We start from the raw sequence: 14295 nt of genomic DNA, 5'->3' as shown, positions 1-14295 counted from the left end.
CAGTTCAGTTCAGTTCAGTCCAGTCGCTCAGTCGTGTCCAACTCTTTTTTGACCCCATGAATCGCAGCATGCCAGGCCTCCCTGTCCATCACCAACATCTGGAGTTTGCTCAAACTCAGCCATCAAGTCGGTGATGCCATCCAGCCATCTCATCCTCTGTCGTCCCCTTCTCCTCCTGCCCCCAATCCCTCCCAGCATCAGAGTCTTTTCCAATGAGTCAACTCTTCGCATGAGGTGGCCAAAGTATTGGAGTTTCAGCTTCAGCATCAGTCCTTCCAGTGAACACCCAGGACTGATCTCCTTTAGAATGGACTGGTTGGATCTCCTTGCAGTGCAAGGGACTCTCAAGAGTCTTCTCCAACACCACAGTTCAAAAGCATCAATTCTTCAGCGCCAGCTGTCTTCACAGTCCTACTCTCATATCCATACATGACCACTGGAAAAGCCATAGCCTTGATTAGATGGACCTTTGTTGGCAAAGTAATGTCGCTGCTTTTCAACATGCTGTCTAGGTTGGTCATAACTATTCTTCCAAGGAGTAAGCGTCTTTTAATTTCATGGCCGCAGTCACCATCTGCAGTGATTTTGGAGCCCCCCAAAATAAAGTCTGACACTGTTTCCACTGTTCCCCCATCTATTTCCCATGAAATGGTGGAACTGGATGCCATGATCTTAGTTTTCTGAATGTTGAGCTTTAAGCCAACTTTTTCACTCTCCTCTTTCACTTTCATCCAGAGGCTCTTTAGTTCCTCTTCACTTTCTGCCATAGGGTGGTGTCATCTGCCCATCTGAGGTTATTGATATTTCTCCTGGCAATCTTGATTCCAGCTTGTGCTTCTTCCAGTCCAGCGTTTCTCATGATGTACTCTGCATATAAGTTAAATAAGCAGGGTGACAATATATAGCCTTGACGTACTCCTGGAGTAACAGGCAAATTTGGCTTTGGAGTACAGAATGAAGCACGGTGCAGGGATGAGCTTTTTAGACAGAGAATAGGGAGTGTGACACACGTGAGCATCTGAAGAGGCTGTTTGTGGCTGGGAGGAGTCAGGTGAGGTGGGGAGTCATCTGAGATGGTGCTGGAGGAGTGGACAGGCTTAGGGGACCTTTGACGTCCTGTTCCAAGGTTTGATGTCTTCTGGAGGAGCAGTGAGAAGACCCTTTAAGGGCTCATGGGGTTGGAGTGGGGAATACATCACCAGATTTGATTTTTATCTGCCATGTTTATTCAGTTTTTATATTTGATTTTTTTAAAACATACCAAGAAATTCTGTATTTTTTATGTAGTAAGAAGTATCAGTGTTTGTAGTTCTGACATTATTGTCAGTTCTAGAAAGATTTTCCTTATTGCTGTGTTATACAAATGCTCACATGTTTCCTTCTAGGATGTTGGTGGTTTAGTAACTAAGTCGTGTCCGACTCTTTCAGCCCCATGGACTGTAGCCTGCGAGGCTCCTCTGTCCATGGGATTTTCCTGGCAAGGATACTGGAGTGGGTTGCCATTTCCTCCTCCAGAGGATCTTCCAGACCCAGGAATTGAACCTGGGTCTTCTGGATCACAGGTGGATTCCAGTATTGCAGGTGGATTCTTTACTGACTGAGCTACACTAGGATGTGTTTATACTTTTGTTTTTTGCATTTTAACCTTGATTCCATTTTTGAGATGTTTGAATATAGCCTGTTTTTCTCCTGCTGAGAATTTATACTTTGGCTGAATAAGAGCTGAAGATGAGGAAGTGATTCTGAAATTCACTGAAAAGAATAATCAGATAAGACCGTAAAAGGGTATTTGGAAGGGAAGAATATTGACTAGGCGAGGGCTGCGTTAGACCCGTCATATTTTAAGACATATTGAAGTAGTAAAAGGAGTGTTGTATCAGCGATAAGAGGTGGACAAGAATGCCTTGAGGTGAGCCTAGTGTTTGCAGGCATATTGAAACTCTAATAGAGGCAGCCCCACAGATCAAGGGGAAAGGACGGGATTCAATAGTTTATTCATTAGCAGCATTAGAAAAAAATCAGGTTTCAGCCTTGGCGTAATTCATGCACTGAAACAAATTCCTATTGAATGAAAGGCTTAATTTGTATATACATAGAAATATCACAAAGTCCTATATCCAGTCTAATCAAACCTCTCAGAAGGCGATGACTACTGTTTACTTCTGAGCTAAGAGTTTGGAAGGTTAAAAGAAATTTTTAGTTTTAAATCATCTGTATATTAAAAAAAATTACATAGCCAAAATAAAATCAACAGAATTGGGAAAATATTTTTAGTAAATACAAAGTCAGAGTTTTAATTTTTGTAGGTGGAAAAGTTCATTTCAAATTGGAATGGATGTACTAGAACCAGAGTAGATGAAGGGACAAAGGACATGAGCAGACAATTCACAATAGAAGAACCAAGACTCACACACAAATATAAGGAAAAACACCCAGTCTCAGTAAGAGATGCACATTTTTGAAGTGAGGTTTACATTCTTTGGGCTTCCCTTGTGGCTTAGCTGGTAAAGAATCTGCCTGCAATGCAGGAGACCTGGGTTCGATCCCTGGGTTGGGAAGATCCCCTGGAGAAGGGAAAGGTTACCCACTCCAGTATTCTGGCCTGGAGAATTCCATGGACTGCCTCGAGAATCCCAGGGACGGGGGAGCCTGGTGGGCTGCTGTCTATGGGGTCACACAGAGTCGGACACGACTGAAGCGACTTAGCAGCAGCAGCAGCAACAGTCCATAGGACTGCAAAGAGTCAGACACAATTGAGTGAGTTTCACTTCACTTACATTCTTTTGGCAAGTTTTAGACAATTATTACTGACATAGTCACAGGTTTGGGAAGTGATTCTATGTAGATGCATGTGGACCTGTGAAATTTTCATACTGCTTGACTCAGCCTTTCTCCATATGGTTGTTTTATGGGATGAATCCTCAATACAGAAGAGATTGTGCGTTGATGTTCATTGCAGAGCTGTTTGTGTCGGTAAAAACTGCGGGGGAGGGAACCTAAGTAAGGGGAATAGCTGACTGAACTGATGTATCTACTCAAGTCTTGACTTGAAAAACTTACTAACAAGGAGGCAAATTGTATATGTACACAGTGATTATAACTATAAAAATCTAGGTGAAAAGCTGGAAAGAAATTCTACCAGTGTACAAAGAGATGGAACCGTGGATGGTTTCACCCTTTAGCTTCTGCCTGTCTTGTCGTGTGGTCCTAGTACGTCACAGTGGGACTCGGAGGCAGTACATTTACTCCTTGTATATAAACCAGTGTGAGGTGTTAAGTGGCTTGTTCTTTTCTCTTGAATGTTCTAATACAGACCACACTGGCAGAATGAAGCGGGGAGATCTTCTCTGCCATCCTTTGAAATGCTGGGCTATGAGGAGGCTGAGGACACGGACTCGCACCTGTCATCCAGCCGCAGGCAGTCTGGAGACGCCAGCGCTTGCAAGGAAGAGGGAAGTCTCAGCGACGCCATGTATGCCACGCCACACAGAAACCAGGTGCTTGCCGCGTTCCAGCGTTTCTTCTACACCTTGACATTAACTCACAGGAAATTGTGCCGAGTGCGTTAGAAAATAGGTCCCTTTTCTCTCTTCAGCTGTTAATGGCTTGTTGTTTGGGGGCTTATTTTTTATTTTTTATCATTGGTCCAGTCTCATTTTCTACCTTATTAGGCTAACATTTAAAACTCTTTCCTTTATCTTTCAAGACAAGTCCTTCAGAAACAGAAACATCTTCACATCTTAACATAGATTTCCATCTGATGCTAGTCATCCTGCTCTTTCTTTTGTGACCCTGTGGACTGTAGCCCGCCAGGCTCCTCTATTCGTGGGGATTCTCCAGGCAAGAATACTGGAGTGGGTTGCCATGCCCTCCTCCAGGGGATCTTCCCAGCCCAGGGATCAAACCCAGGTCTCCTGCACTGCAGACAGATTCTTTACTGTCTGAGCCACCAGGGAAGCCCAAGAATACTGGAGTGGGTAGCCTATCCCTTCTCCAGGGGAACTTCCCGACCCAGGAATTGAACCAGAGTCTCCTGCATTGCAGGTGGATTCTTTACCAGCTGAGCTACTCAGGAAGCCCCCAATTTAAAACTCCTTCCTTTATCTTTCAAGACAAATTTTTCAGAAACAGAGAGAAACATCGTCACGTCTTTAACGTAGGTTTCCATCCAGTGCTCGTCATGCTGCTCTTTCCTTTGACTCCCCGCCCCCGAGCTGATTTTCCTATCACTTTTCCGATGTGTACGTTGCAGTGTTTCTTCAGACTCGTGCCTGACAAGGAGCATCATCACATGTCTTTCCATAGTGGCTGACATTCTTAGGGTGCACGTGTGAGTGTCTAGTTCAAGCTCTGGCTGTCTTGGTGACATAGGTTCTGTTTCAGCCCTGTAGGGGGCTTCCCTGGTGGCTCAGATGGTAAAGAGCCTGCCTGCAATGTGGGAGACCCGGGTTTGATCCCTGGGTTGGGAAGATGCCCTAGAGAAGGAAACGGCAACCCACTCCAGTATTCTTGCCTGGAAAATTCCATGGACAGAGAAGCCTGGTGGGCTACAGTCCATGGGGTTGCAAAGAGTCAGACATGACTGAGTGACTTCACGTCACATGTGGGGGAGCCGAGATACCTCTCTGGTTGAAGGAGCCTGGTTCTCCACCATTGCCCACCTGCCCTGGTTTAAACTCTTGTATTCCCAGGGTTCTGAAAGCTGGACCATTTCTTTAATGGCAAAAGACAGCACCGTAATTTCTTGTACCTTTCTCTTTTTTCTCTTTTTCGCTGTCACTATAACATGTTACTTGCAGTGACTCTACTTTAAGACTTGCAATGTCAAACTATGTTCATATTGATTTTATTTCTATTGATTTTCCTCCACTACTTTAAATTACATTTTAGATGGTCTTAGGGAAATTATTTTGTGGAATCCTTTTGTATTTCAGAAACTAGCCATCACTTTATAGCATATACAGACTTTAACATGCAGAGTTAGGTTTCTCCACAGCAAAGAGCCCTGGATAGGGAGAGAGGTGGCAAGAGCCCAAAAAGGTCTCCCGCAGCACTCTGGAAGGCCTGTGTGAGCCCCCACCGCCCCTCAAGGCTGCACACTTCCTGGCTGGTATTTTGGACCCAGGCTATAGGTAGAGCTGTAGCACTTGGCTCTTCTGGACGTGTGATAGGAAAATTGAGAGTGAAGCTTGCTACCACATATACCTCAGTGGAGAGGGATAACAGTGACCTCCACAAGCTCCTTTGTTGTTAATCGAACATACAATTTAATTTTTCAGGCCAGTGTATATTGGTGGCTCGAAGACCTGTGTACAGTACAGAAATTTGTTTTAAAAATTTGAAAAGTAGAGCAAGGCAACCAACCGTGTCAAGGATTGGGGGGGGATGCGGAAGGGCTGTGGGAGTGGGAGTTGGCACCACCATTGTCGGAGGGACTGTCTGACGCCGTCTGTTAAAGCTGAGCGGGTGCATTGTCCATAGCCAGGCACCCCCGCAGTTGAGATATAGAACATAATGTTACACATTAATGTTCTCATTCTCCAGGATGAGCAAGTATCTTTTTTTTTTTTTTTGCTTCCAATTTTTAGTAAAAGAGAATTATGGTTAGGGTTGAAATCTTTGTCTCCCATCTGCTTCACCCCTAGAAGGCCATCTCCTCCTGGATTTGGGATGTGTTCTGGAAGTCTGTTTTTATTCTTTTGCTGCAAATAAGTATCAGGAAACAAATGTGTTACTATATGTATATATACTTAATTGCACAAAGGTCACCATACAGGAACCCATCTTTCCTCCTCTCAGCTTTGTAGGTTTTTGAGTTGCATACACGTTAGTTTATTTGTCTGCTCACCTACTGGTGAACATTTAGATTATTCCGTTGCACACTTGATACGTGGACCCCACTGGTTGTTGCCAAATTGTTCTCCAAAGCAGTAGTTCCCATTTGCCTTCCCAGCCGCAGTGTGTGGACGCAGGTCTCCCCCTTTCTGCACATGCCGGCCAAGAGGAAAGCCTTTCCTTGTACAGCGCAGGAGCGGAGCCAGAGGTGGAGTGTTAGCGAGAGATTGCAGTTGAAAGGCCTCACCGTAACCTGCAGAGGAACGAATGAAAGGGCCCTGAAGCTGGGCAGGGATTTCAGTTTCCCACAGTCTCAGGATTAGTACCTCAAGGGGAGGAAGACACACTGAGCTTTTCTGAGCATTTGATAGCTTGCCTGGTGGCTCAGTCAGTAAGGAATCAGCCCGTAACACAGGAGACCTGGGTTCAATCCCTGGGTTGGGAAGATTCCCCTGGAGAAGGGAATGACAACCTACTCCAGTATTCTTACTTGGAGAATTCCATGGACAGAGGAGGCTAGCGGGCTACAGTCCTTGGAGTCACAGAGAGTTGGACATGGCTGAGTGGCTAACACACACACACACACGCGCAGGCAGCTCACACATGCCATTTCATTTACTTTACACCTGTGTGGGTACGTGTGTGAGAGAACAGGATAAATGACTTGCCGGGATCGTCCAGCCCACCACCCAGTGGCAGAGGCAGGATTCAGATCAGGACAACCCGTTTCTCCTGTTTAGAATTTGTGTTGACAGTCCTTGTGCCTCTCAAGACTGCAAAGTTCAGTCAGTTCAGTCGCTCAGTCGTGTCCGACTCTTTATGACCCCATGAATCGCAGCACGCCAGGCCTCCCTGTCCATCACCAACTCCCGGAGTTCACTCAGACTCAGACTCACGTCCATCGAGTCCGTGATGCCATCCAGCCTTCTCATCCTGTCGTCCCCTCCTCCTCCTGCCCCTAGTCCCTCCCAGCATCAGAGTCTTTTCCAATGAGTCAACTCTTCTGAGGTGGCCAAACTCAAGACTGTTAGCTAGACATAAAGACTTTTGTTTGTTTTTAAGGATTAAAATACGTATCTTTGAAGAGAATGGGTGGGTGGTGCATATAAAACTACTGTTTAATCACTAGATGGAGCTAGCAGCCTAGGGAGTATGTTTTAGTGTTTTTTTTTTAAGTATTATTTTTACTGTAGACACTTACTGCTTATTTGCTCCTTAGTTTTACTGTAAGCATTTTGTAATCTCAGGTAAATTTATGCCTTTATTCTTTTCAATCAGCACTAGTAAGATAAGGACACAGACCAGCCCACACCAGGCAGTTAGGGTGTAAGTGTCTGCCTCATGCCTCTCTCTGTGTTTCAGGGTAGTTTGGGCAAACATCTTCGTGCGAAGTGTGCACCCGCCCAGAAATGGCCTAGCAAATGGAAAGCAAGTCTTGTTTTCAGCAGTTTTCTTGTCGGTGCCACAAAAAGTAAGGCTGGAGGGGAAGCGGGCTGTGTGAATGTGTGGTCAGTTTGCACGATACGAGAGCCCAGCAACAAGAGCAGCGCCGGGGCATTCAGAAACCCGAGTCCAAGTCCCGGCTTCTCTGCTTCCCAGGTGTGTGACTTGGGAAGTCAGACAACCTCCCTGTGCCTCAGCGTCTCCATCCTGTAAAGGACTGTCAGCATGGACACTGTATCTGGGTCGGTAAATAATTTGACACCTATTTGTCCAGCATCTGAGTACCAGGCATGTGCTAGGCGCTGGAGAATCAGCACAAGGGCCCCCAGTCCCACAGCTAAGCTAATCCATTAGAATTATGATGCGTGTTACAAAGGAAGGGTACTTGGCCGCGTGGGACCACGTATAGCCTTTCTGAGACGGCCGCCGCGAGTGACGGCGGAGAAGGGGTTCCAGCCTTTCTTCTCTCATTCGAGGTCACTTCATTTTTCCGCCTGATAACTTTTGTACGTTCATCTTTATCCTTTGACGTTCAGTAATGTCACTAGGATTAACAGTGGTGTTTATTATTTTCTGTCCTTTTTTCCTGAAATTTAGTTTACATAATTCTGAAGACACGGATTTTCCACCTCCCTTTTTTTATATCCTGGGAAATATTTTCCTCCCCTCTTTTATCTTTGACTGGTTTCACCGTCTGTTCATTCCGTTCTCCTTTGGGAACACAAGGTACACATTTGTTGGATCTCCTTTATTTGTCTTCCATGTCTTGTATATTTCCTCTAATCCCTTGTCCCTCCATTCTCTTCTCAACCTCACTTTGTGTGATTTCCTCTGTGTACCCTCATCCCTCTCAGCCTTTGTCACTATGTTTTATGGCTTCTTGCCACCCACTCCAGTATCCTTGCCTGGAAAATTTCATGGACAGAGGAACCTGGCAGACTGCAGTCCATGGGGTTGTAAAGGGACAGACATGACTGAGGAGCTGAGCATGCGTACAGTATAACGTTTGCTGCTAAGTCACTTCAGTCGTGTCCGACTCTGTGCGACCCCATGGACAGCAGCCCACCAGGCTCCCCCGTCCCTGGGATTCTCCAGGCAAGAACACTGGAGTGGGTTGCCATTTCCTTCTCCAATGCATGAAAGTGAAAAGTGAAAGTGAAGTTGCTCAGTCGTGTCCGACTCTTAGCGACCCCACAGACCGCAGCCTACTAAGCTCCTCCGTCCGTGGGATTTTCCAGGCAAGGGTACTGGAGTGGGGTGCCATTGCCTTCTCCGTTTACCTCTGTATTTATTTCATTTTGCCTTTTGCTTTTTTGAGTTCTGCTGATTTATGTCACACATTCTTCTGTGGCTTCACTTTTTTTTCTGCAAAAATATTTTTGCTTGTTTATTGGGCTGCACTGGGTCTTCATTGTGGCACAAGAGATCTTTAGCTGGGGCATGTGGGATCCAGTTCCCTGACCAGGGATGAACCCGGGCCCCCTGCATTGGGAGTGTGGAGTCTTAGCCACTGGACCACCAGGGAAGTCCTGCATTATCACTTTTCTTGATCTCTTGGATCTCTTGTTTTATTCCTCATGTCAGTCTGTGCTGTTTCTAGCTTCTTTGAGAGTACAGAGTTGGATTGTGGAGGGTAAAGGAGGGCTCTCTCAGCATCTCCCTTCAGCCTCGCCCGCTCTCCCATCTGCCCCTTGGGAATGACTATACGTCTCCTGGGACTGTCGCATCCTTGCTGTCAGCACACCCATCGGAGGATCGCTTTGAACCTTTATACCTGTGACGCTTTGTGACTGTCAGAGCGTCTGCATTCCTGAAGTCTGAGGAGGTTTGGCGGCTTCTGACATTTTCCCTCTCTTCCAGATTTCATAGGTTTGGTATCTGTTTTCTGGCCATTGACTAAGCTTTCTTTCTTTCTTTTCATTCTTTTAATTGATTTCAGCAGGTGCTAAGTGAGGAGAGTGTAGTCTGAATACCTGCTGAAATGAAGTGAAAGTCGCTCAGTCGTGTCTGACTCTTTGAGGCCCCGTGGGCTTATATAGTCCATGGAATTCTCCAGGCCAGAACACTGGAGTGGGGTGCCTTTCCTTCTCCAGGGGATCTTCCCAACCTAGGGATCGAACCCAGGTCTCCCACACTGCAGGCAGATTCTATACCAGCTGAGCCACAAGGGAAGCCCAAAATACCTGCTGCTGCTGCTGCTAAGTCGCTTCAGTCGTGTCCAACTCTGTGCGACCCCATGGACAGCAGCCCACCAGGCTCCCCCGTCCCTGGGATTCTCCAGGCAAGAACACTGGAGTGGGTTGCCATTTCCTTCTCCAATGATAAAAGTGAAAGGTGAAAGTGAAGTTACTTAGTCGTGTCCGACTCTTAGCGACCCCATGGGCTGCAGCCTACCGGGCTTCTCCGTCCATGGGATTTTCCAGGCAAGAGTACTGGAGTGGCGTGCCACTACCATTTTCAAATAGAAGTCACTGATAAGATGTCATTAGCGCTCCTCTGTCACACAGTCTTGCTATTGGTGCGTTTGTGGATTTGCAGAACCTTTTGTCATAAAATACCATATGTTCATTCATTTGTTCATTTATTCATCCAACCACCTACCTGCAGGTATTTGAGTATCCGCCGTATGCTTGGGTCCAGAGAGGAATCATTCATGCAGGTGTGAACCAGTTATCTCTAGAAACTTCTGGAGACCAAGGAATAGTGGGGACTCTTGCTGCGGTTGAAGATTAAGAGTGTCCCCCTTCTCTCTGCAGTTTTTAACTTTCAGTTTCTTTAAGATTTTCTGTTACCCAAGTATACATGAATTTCCATGTTTTATAAAAACGTTTGGTGCTGCTTTTAAGCAAACACCACCCCTAACCCCTGCTGTTCCATCCCTCCTCTTCTCTCCAGGACAGGCCTCTGTGGTCACTTTGTGTCTATATCATCTTCTTGCCTACAAATAATCAAAGAGACAGAAGGTGTAAATAATGGACATTTAACTCTCACACAACAAAGTGAAAAGGTAGGCGGTTTCCAGAATTGTTTCAGCTGCCTATTAAACACAGGAGCCTGAAATTCCCTTGGCCTGCTCTTTGTAATCGCCAGAGGCAACCGGTTCTTCCCGCAGGAGGAAGCAGGGCATGGTCCTTCAGGCAGTGCTGTGTTGATGACGGGGAACATTTTTTCCAGAGGCCTTCCAGCAGGATGCTTACTGGTCACATGCCCATCCCTTGACTGGTTATTGGCTAAGTAGAGAAGGATTAATGTGATCCGAACCTACTTGCACCAAACAAAATCGGGATTCTCTCAGCAAGGTAGAAAGAGAGGCACTGACTGCTGAGTGGGCGGGGCTGAGGTGCCCACAGTCTCCCTGTCTGCATTTATACATACACATCCCCATGGTTAGTGTGTATGCGTGTAGATCACTGACTCTGCTCTAGCAATGTGAACACCTCTGTATGAGTTTGACCCCCGCTGGTGGTGGTAGAAGGCCAGGAGAACAGATCGGGCACCAAGCTGTCACTCCCAGCGATTCCAAAAGCCGCTCAGAATGCACCCTGCCACCTCCTAGCAGTGAGGTCTCCTCCATATAGCAGTGAGGAAGCATGGGTCACAAACGTTTGTTTCGTTCCCTGTAACATGCCACACCAGGGGAGGTCCAGCATGCTGTGAGACCTACAGAGGTCCCACTGCAGGCCCACAGGCCCCTCCACCTTACAGATCAGAGCTTCCTGCGGCTCTGCCCCCATCCCCGAGTCACCTGGGTTCTCTGCGCAGTCTGACCACTCTCTTGCCTAGACTTGACCCTGGGCTGGAGCCAGCTGGACCCCTCTGTTGCTCCACCCACCGTGTCTGTTCAGTGTGTCTTTGTGGGTGGGGCTCCGATGTTGGCGTCACTGACCTGAGGAGAGGCTCCTGGGAAGGGGCGAGCTCTGTCTGGGGCTGGGCCCTCTGCGTGCCCAGGGTCGCCAGCGCTGGCTCTACAGTCAGCTCACCCCACAGTCACGGGGATCTGGGCACTGAGGCGCCCTCGCTGTGCTTCCAGGCTTTCCAATGCTGTGCTTTCACCTCCAAGTGAGAAGAGATCCCGCCAGACTAAGTTTTGAATTGTGTAAGTGTGAAACCATGGAGGATGTATTATCTTACATCTGGTTACATTTTTAAGTGTTTACAAATTTAAAACCTTACCTTCCTGGTAAAGTGAACAGTTTGTCACTATAAAGTGTCCCTCTCTCTCTGAAAATGTGATCTGCCTTAAAGTCTTTTTCGTCTGATGTTCTCCATCTTTCTTTGGTATTTGCACGGTCCAGTTCTATCCTTTACTGTTAACCTTCCTACATTCTTATGTTTAGCTGTGTTTTATAAACAGCATCTAGTTGTTTTTCCTTTATGTTTACCAAGATATAATTCACATATTAATATCATACTATTCATCCATTTAAAGTGTACAATTTGGGACTTCTCTGGTGGTCAAAGGTTAAGACTCTGCGCTTCCAATGCAGGGACGAGGGTTTGATCCCTGATCGGGGAACCAAGATCCCACATGTTGCTCAACACCCCCCCACCCCCCAAAAAAGGTTTATAATTCAATACAGTATATAGTTTTTGTTAACCAAATTTGACAAAATTTTCCTTTGTCTTTTTACTAGAGCTTTTGGTTCTGTTATGTTTAATGTATTCATGGGTATATTTGAGTTTAAATCTGTCATTTCTGTTTTTCCTACTTGTCCTATAACTCTGTATCTTTTTTCTTTTTTCATTCTTTTGGATTGATGGACTTTTAAGTTCTATTTCTTTCCCTCAACTAGCTTAAAGTTATACTAGCTAACCCCCCCACCCCCTAATAATCACTGTGTAAATTTTAGCGTGTTCATTTTGCTCTTTAAAATCCTAGTTAGCGTCCTCCCCAGAAGCAGGATGAAGGAGCTTAGGCCAGGGCTGCAGACGGATGTGGGAAAGGCCACTCCTGGCCACTGGGATGGCCGCACTGTGGCTAGGGTGCCTGGCTTCCACCTCTCTCCCTTCAGCACCCAGACCACTTTTGTTTTAGTTTCCCAGGTGATTTTCACACTCTGAAGTAGTTGGTAGTTTTAACAGTGCTTTACATTAAAACTTTAGAGTGTTTCTAGAATGTTGTCACAAATTCTTTAGGCTTATTTATCGACATATTACATATACACAAAAGATACATAAGCTGTAACTGTACAGCTCAGTGAATTTTTGTCAAGTAGCCTCCACCCAGATTAATAGAAGAAGAACAATACTGCTAGACTGCCGAAGTCCTCTGTGACTGAGAAGAGTCACTGCTTCCCCCAGAGTTAACCGCTGCCCTGACTCCAAGAGGAGATTAGATCTTAGAAAAATCACCTTAGGTTAGTTTTGTCCTTCTCTGGTGGCTCAGATGGTAAAGAATCTGCCAGCAATACAGGAGACCTGGGTTTGATCCCTGGGTTGGGAAGATCCCCTGGAGGAGGGCGTGGCAATCCACTCTCCATTCTTGCCTGGAGAATCCCATGGACAGAGGAACCTGGTGGGCTACAGTCCATGGGGTCACAAAGAATTTGGACACAGCTGAGCAACACAGCACACAGCACATTCTAAAGATTCTGTGACTTTAATTGTGCATCATGTATGCTTGGGAGTTTTTGAGTCTTCTGTCATTGTGCGTGGTAGTTGTTGGCTCATTCTCATTGCTGTGTGATGTCCCACGGGGCAGCTATAACAGCCAATAACTTATTTGCTCTGCTAAGGGTGGATATTTGATTGTTTCCAGTTTGGAGCTTTTCAGAAGAGTGCTCTATGAACATTCATGTGTGGTGGGTATGTACCACTCATATATACTGATGAGTGGTGTTTGTGTGATCATAAGGCATAATCAGCCATAGGGTACAATCAGCCTTTGTACTAGTAGATACTAACAAGCAGTTTTCCATAATAGGGTATCGTTATGATGGCATTTGGGCTTCCCTTGATGGCTCAGCTAGTAAAGAATCAGCCTGCAATGCAGGAGATCTGGGTTCGAACCCTGGATTGGGCAGATCCCCTGGAGAAGGGAACGGCTACCCACTGTAGAATTCTGGCCTGGAGAATTCCATGGACTGTATAGTCCATGAGGTCGCAAAGAGTCAGACACGACGGAGCGACTTTCACTTTCACTTTTCATGACAGTATTTGAGTCGCCTTAGCATTTCATACTTCCTAAACAAAGTGAGTAGCTTAATATGCCTTTGACAGGGTAAACAAGGCAGATGGTCCCTAGGAGCTAAAAGCTTAAGAGATGCATTTCTTTTTAATTTCTTCGATGATGAGTAGAGTGGGAGACCTTTCTGCTGCTCTGAGCCACGTCACCCCAGAGCCCTCTACCCCCAGCCTGGTGGGCCTGTGAGCCTTAGCTTTTGGCCCTGAAATGCCCCTTCTTGTGGGCATCTTGCTGGTCAATGCTGCCCACTTCCCAGCCATGGGGATGGAACTTCCATGGCCTGTAGCACAGCACAGCTAAGCCAGGCTGATCACATAAGCAGGAGTTTACGAAGAGTCAGGATAGTGGAAGGGAAGCCACCCAGGGAGCACCAGCCTCAGCTTATTGTACAAGACCTGGCTCTCTGCTCTTCCCCGAGGGCAGCCTCTGTCCTCACACCCCCCTCTCCCAGAGCCCTGCCAGTGAGGCAGCCTCCTGCTCATCGGGGTGGTCCCAGACCTGGCTCACAGGTCTGTGAGGGGCAGCTCTACTATTTGTGACCCTGCAAGGGAATTTGTCACAGACAGTAGTGGAGGGAGAGTCCCATTCTATCAGGAAGCACAGTGGCCTCCTAGCCAGCAAGCATACTGGGCCCTGATCCCAAACAGTTGCCTTGGTGAGGGTTCTCCCAGGGCAGGTCGGCAGCTCTTGCCCATGTAGAGGTGAACAACACAGGATCAGTACCAGGGCGCGGTGGCACTGGGTGCTGCACAGAGCAGGCTGGAGGCGGCTCCTCTGCCTGAGTTGGTCCCTGGCAGGAATGGGGAAGGCAGGCTGCCTGGGTAGCGTTGGGT

General features: G+C 46.8%; 1 protein-coding gene across 3 annotated transcripts in view; it reads left to right on the top strand.

The window, feature by feature from the left end:
• Positions 1-14295, top strand: part of CEP89 (centrosomal protein 89) — a 75224-nt gene that overhangs the window by 12042 nt on the left and 48887 nt on the right. For 2 of the 3 annotated variants that reach the window (XM_013971319.2, XM_005692244.3), the window contains exon 4: positions 3314-3497. In XM_013971319.2, coding sequence (XP_013826773.2) covers positions 3314-3497 — 184 coding nt within the window. Of the gene's footprint in view, positions 1-3313; positions 3498-7197; positions 7307-14295 lie in introns of those variants that run through there. The other variant, XM_018062264.1, reaches the window with a different exon arrangement.

Source organism: Capra hircus, chromosome 18, assembly GCF_001704415.2.
Source record: "Capra hircus breed San Clemente chromosome 18, ASM170441v1, whole genome shotgun sequence".
NCBI classification, from domain to species: Eukaryota; Metazoa; Chordata; class Mammalia; order Artiodactyla; family Bovidae; genus Capra; species Capra hircus.
The sequence above is the reverse complement of the archived record's forward strand: the minus strand, read 5'-3'. Positions and strand labels throughout refer to the sequence as shown.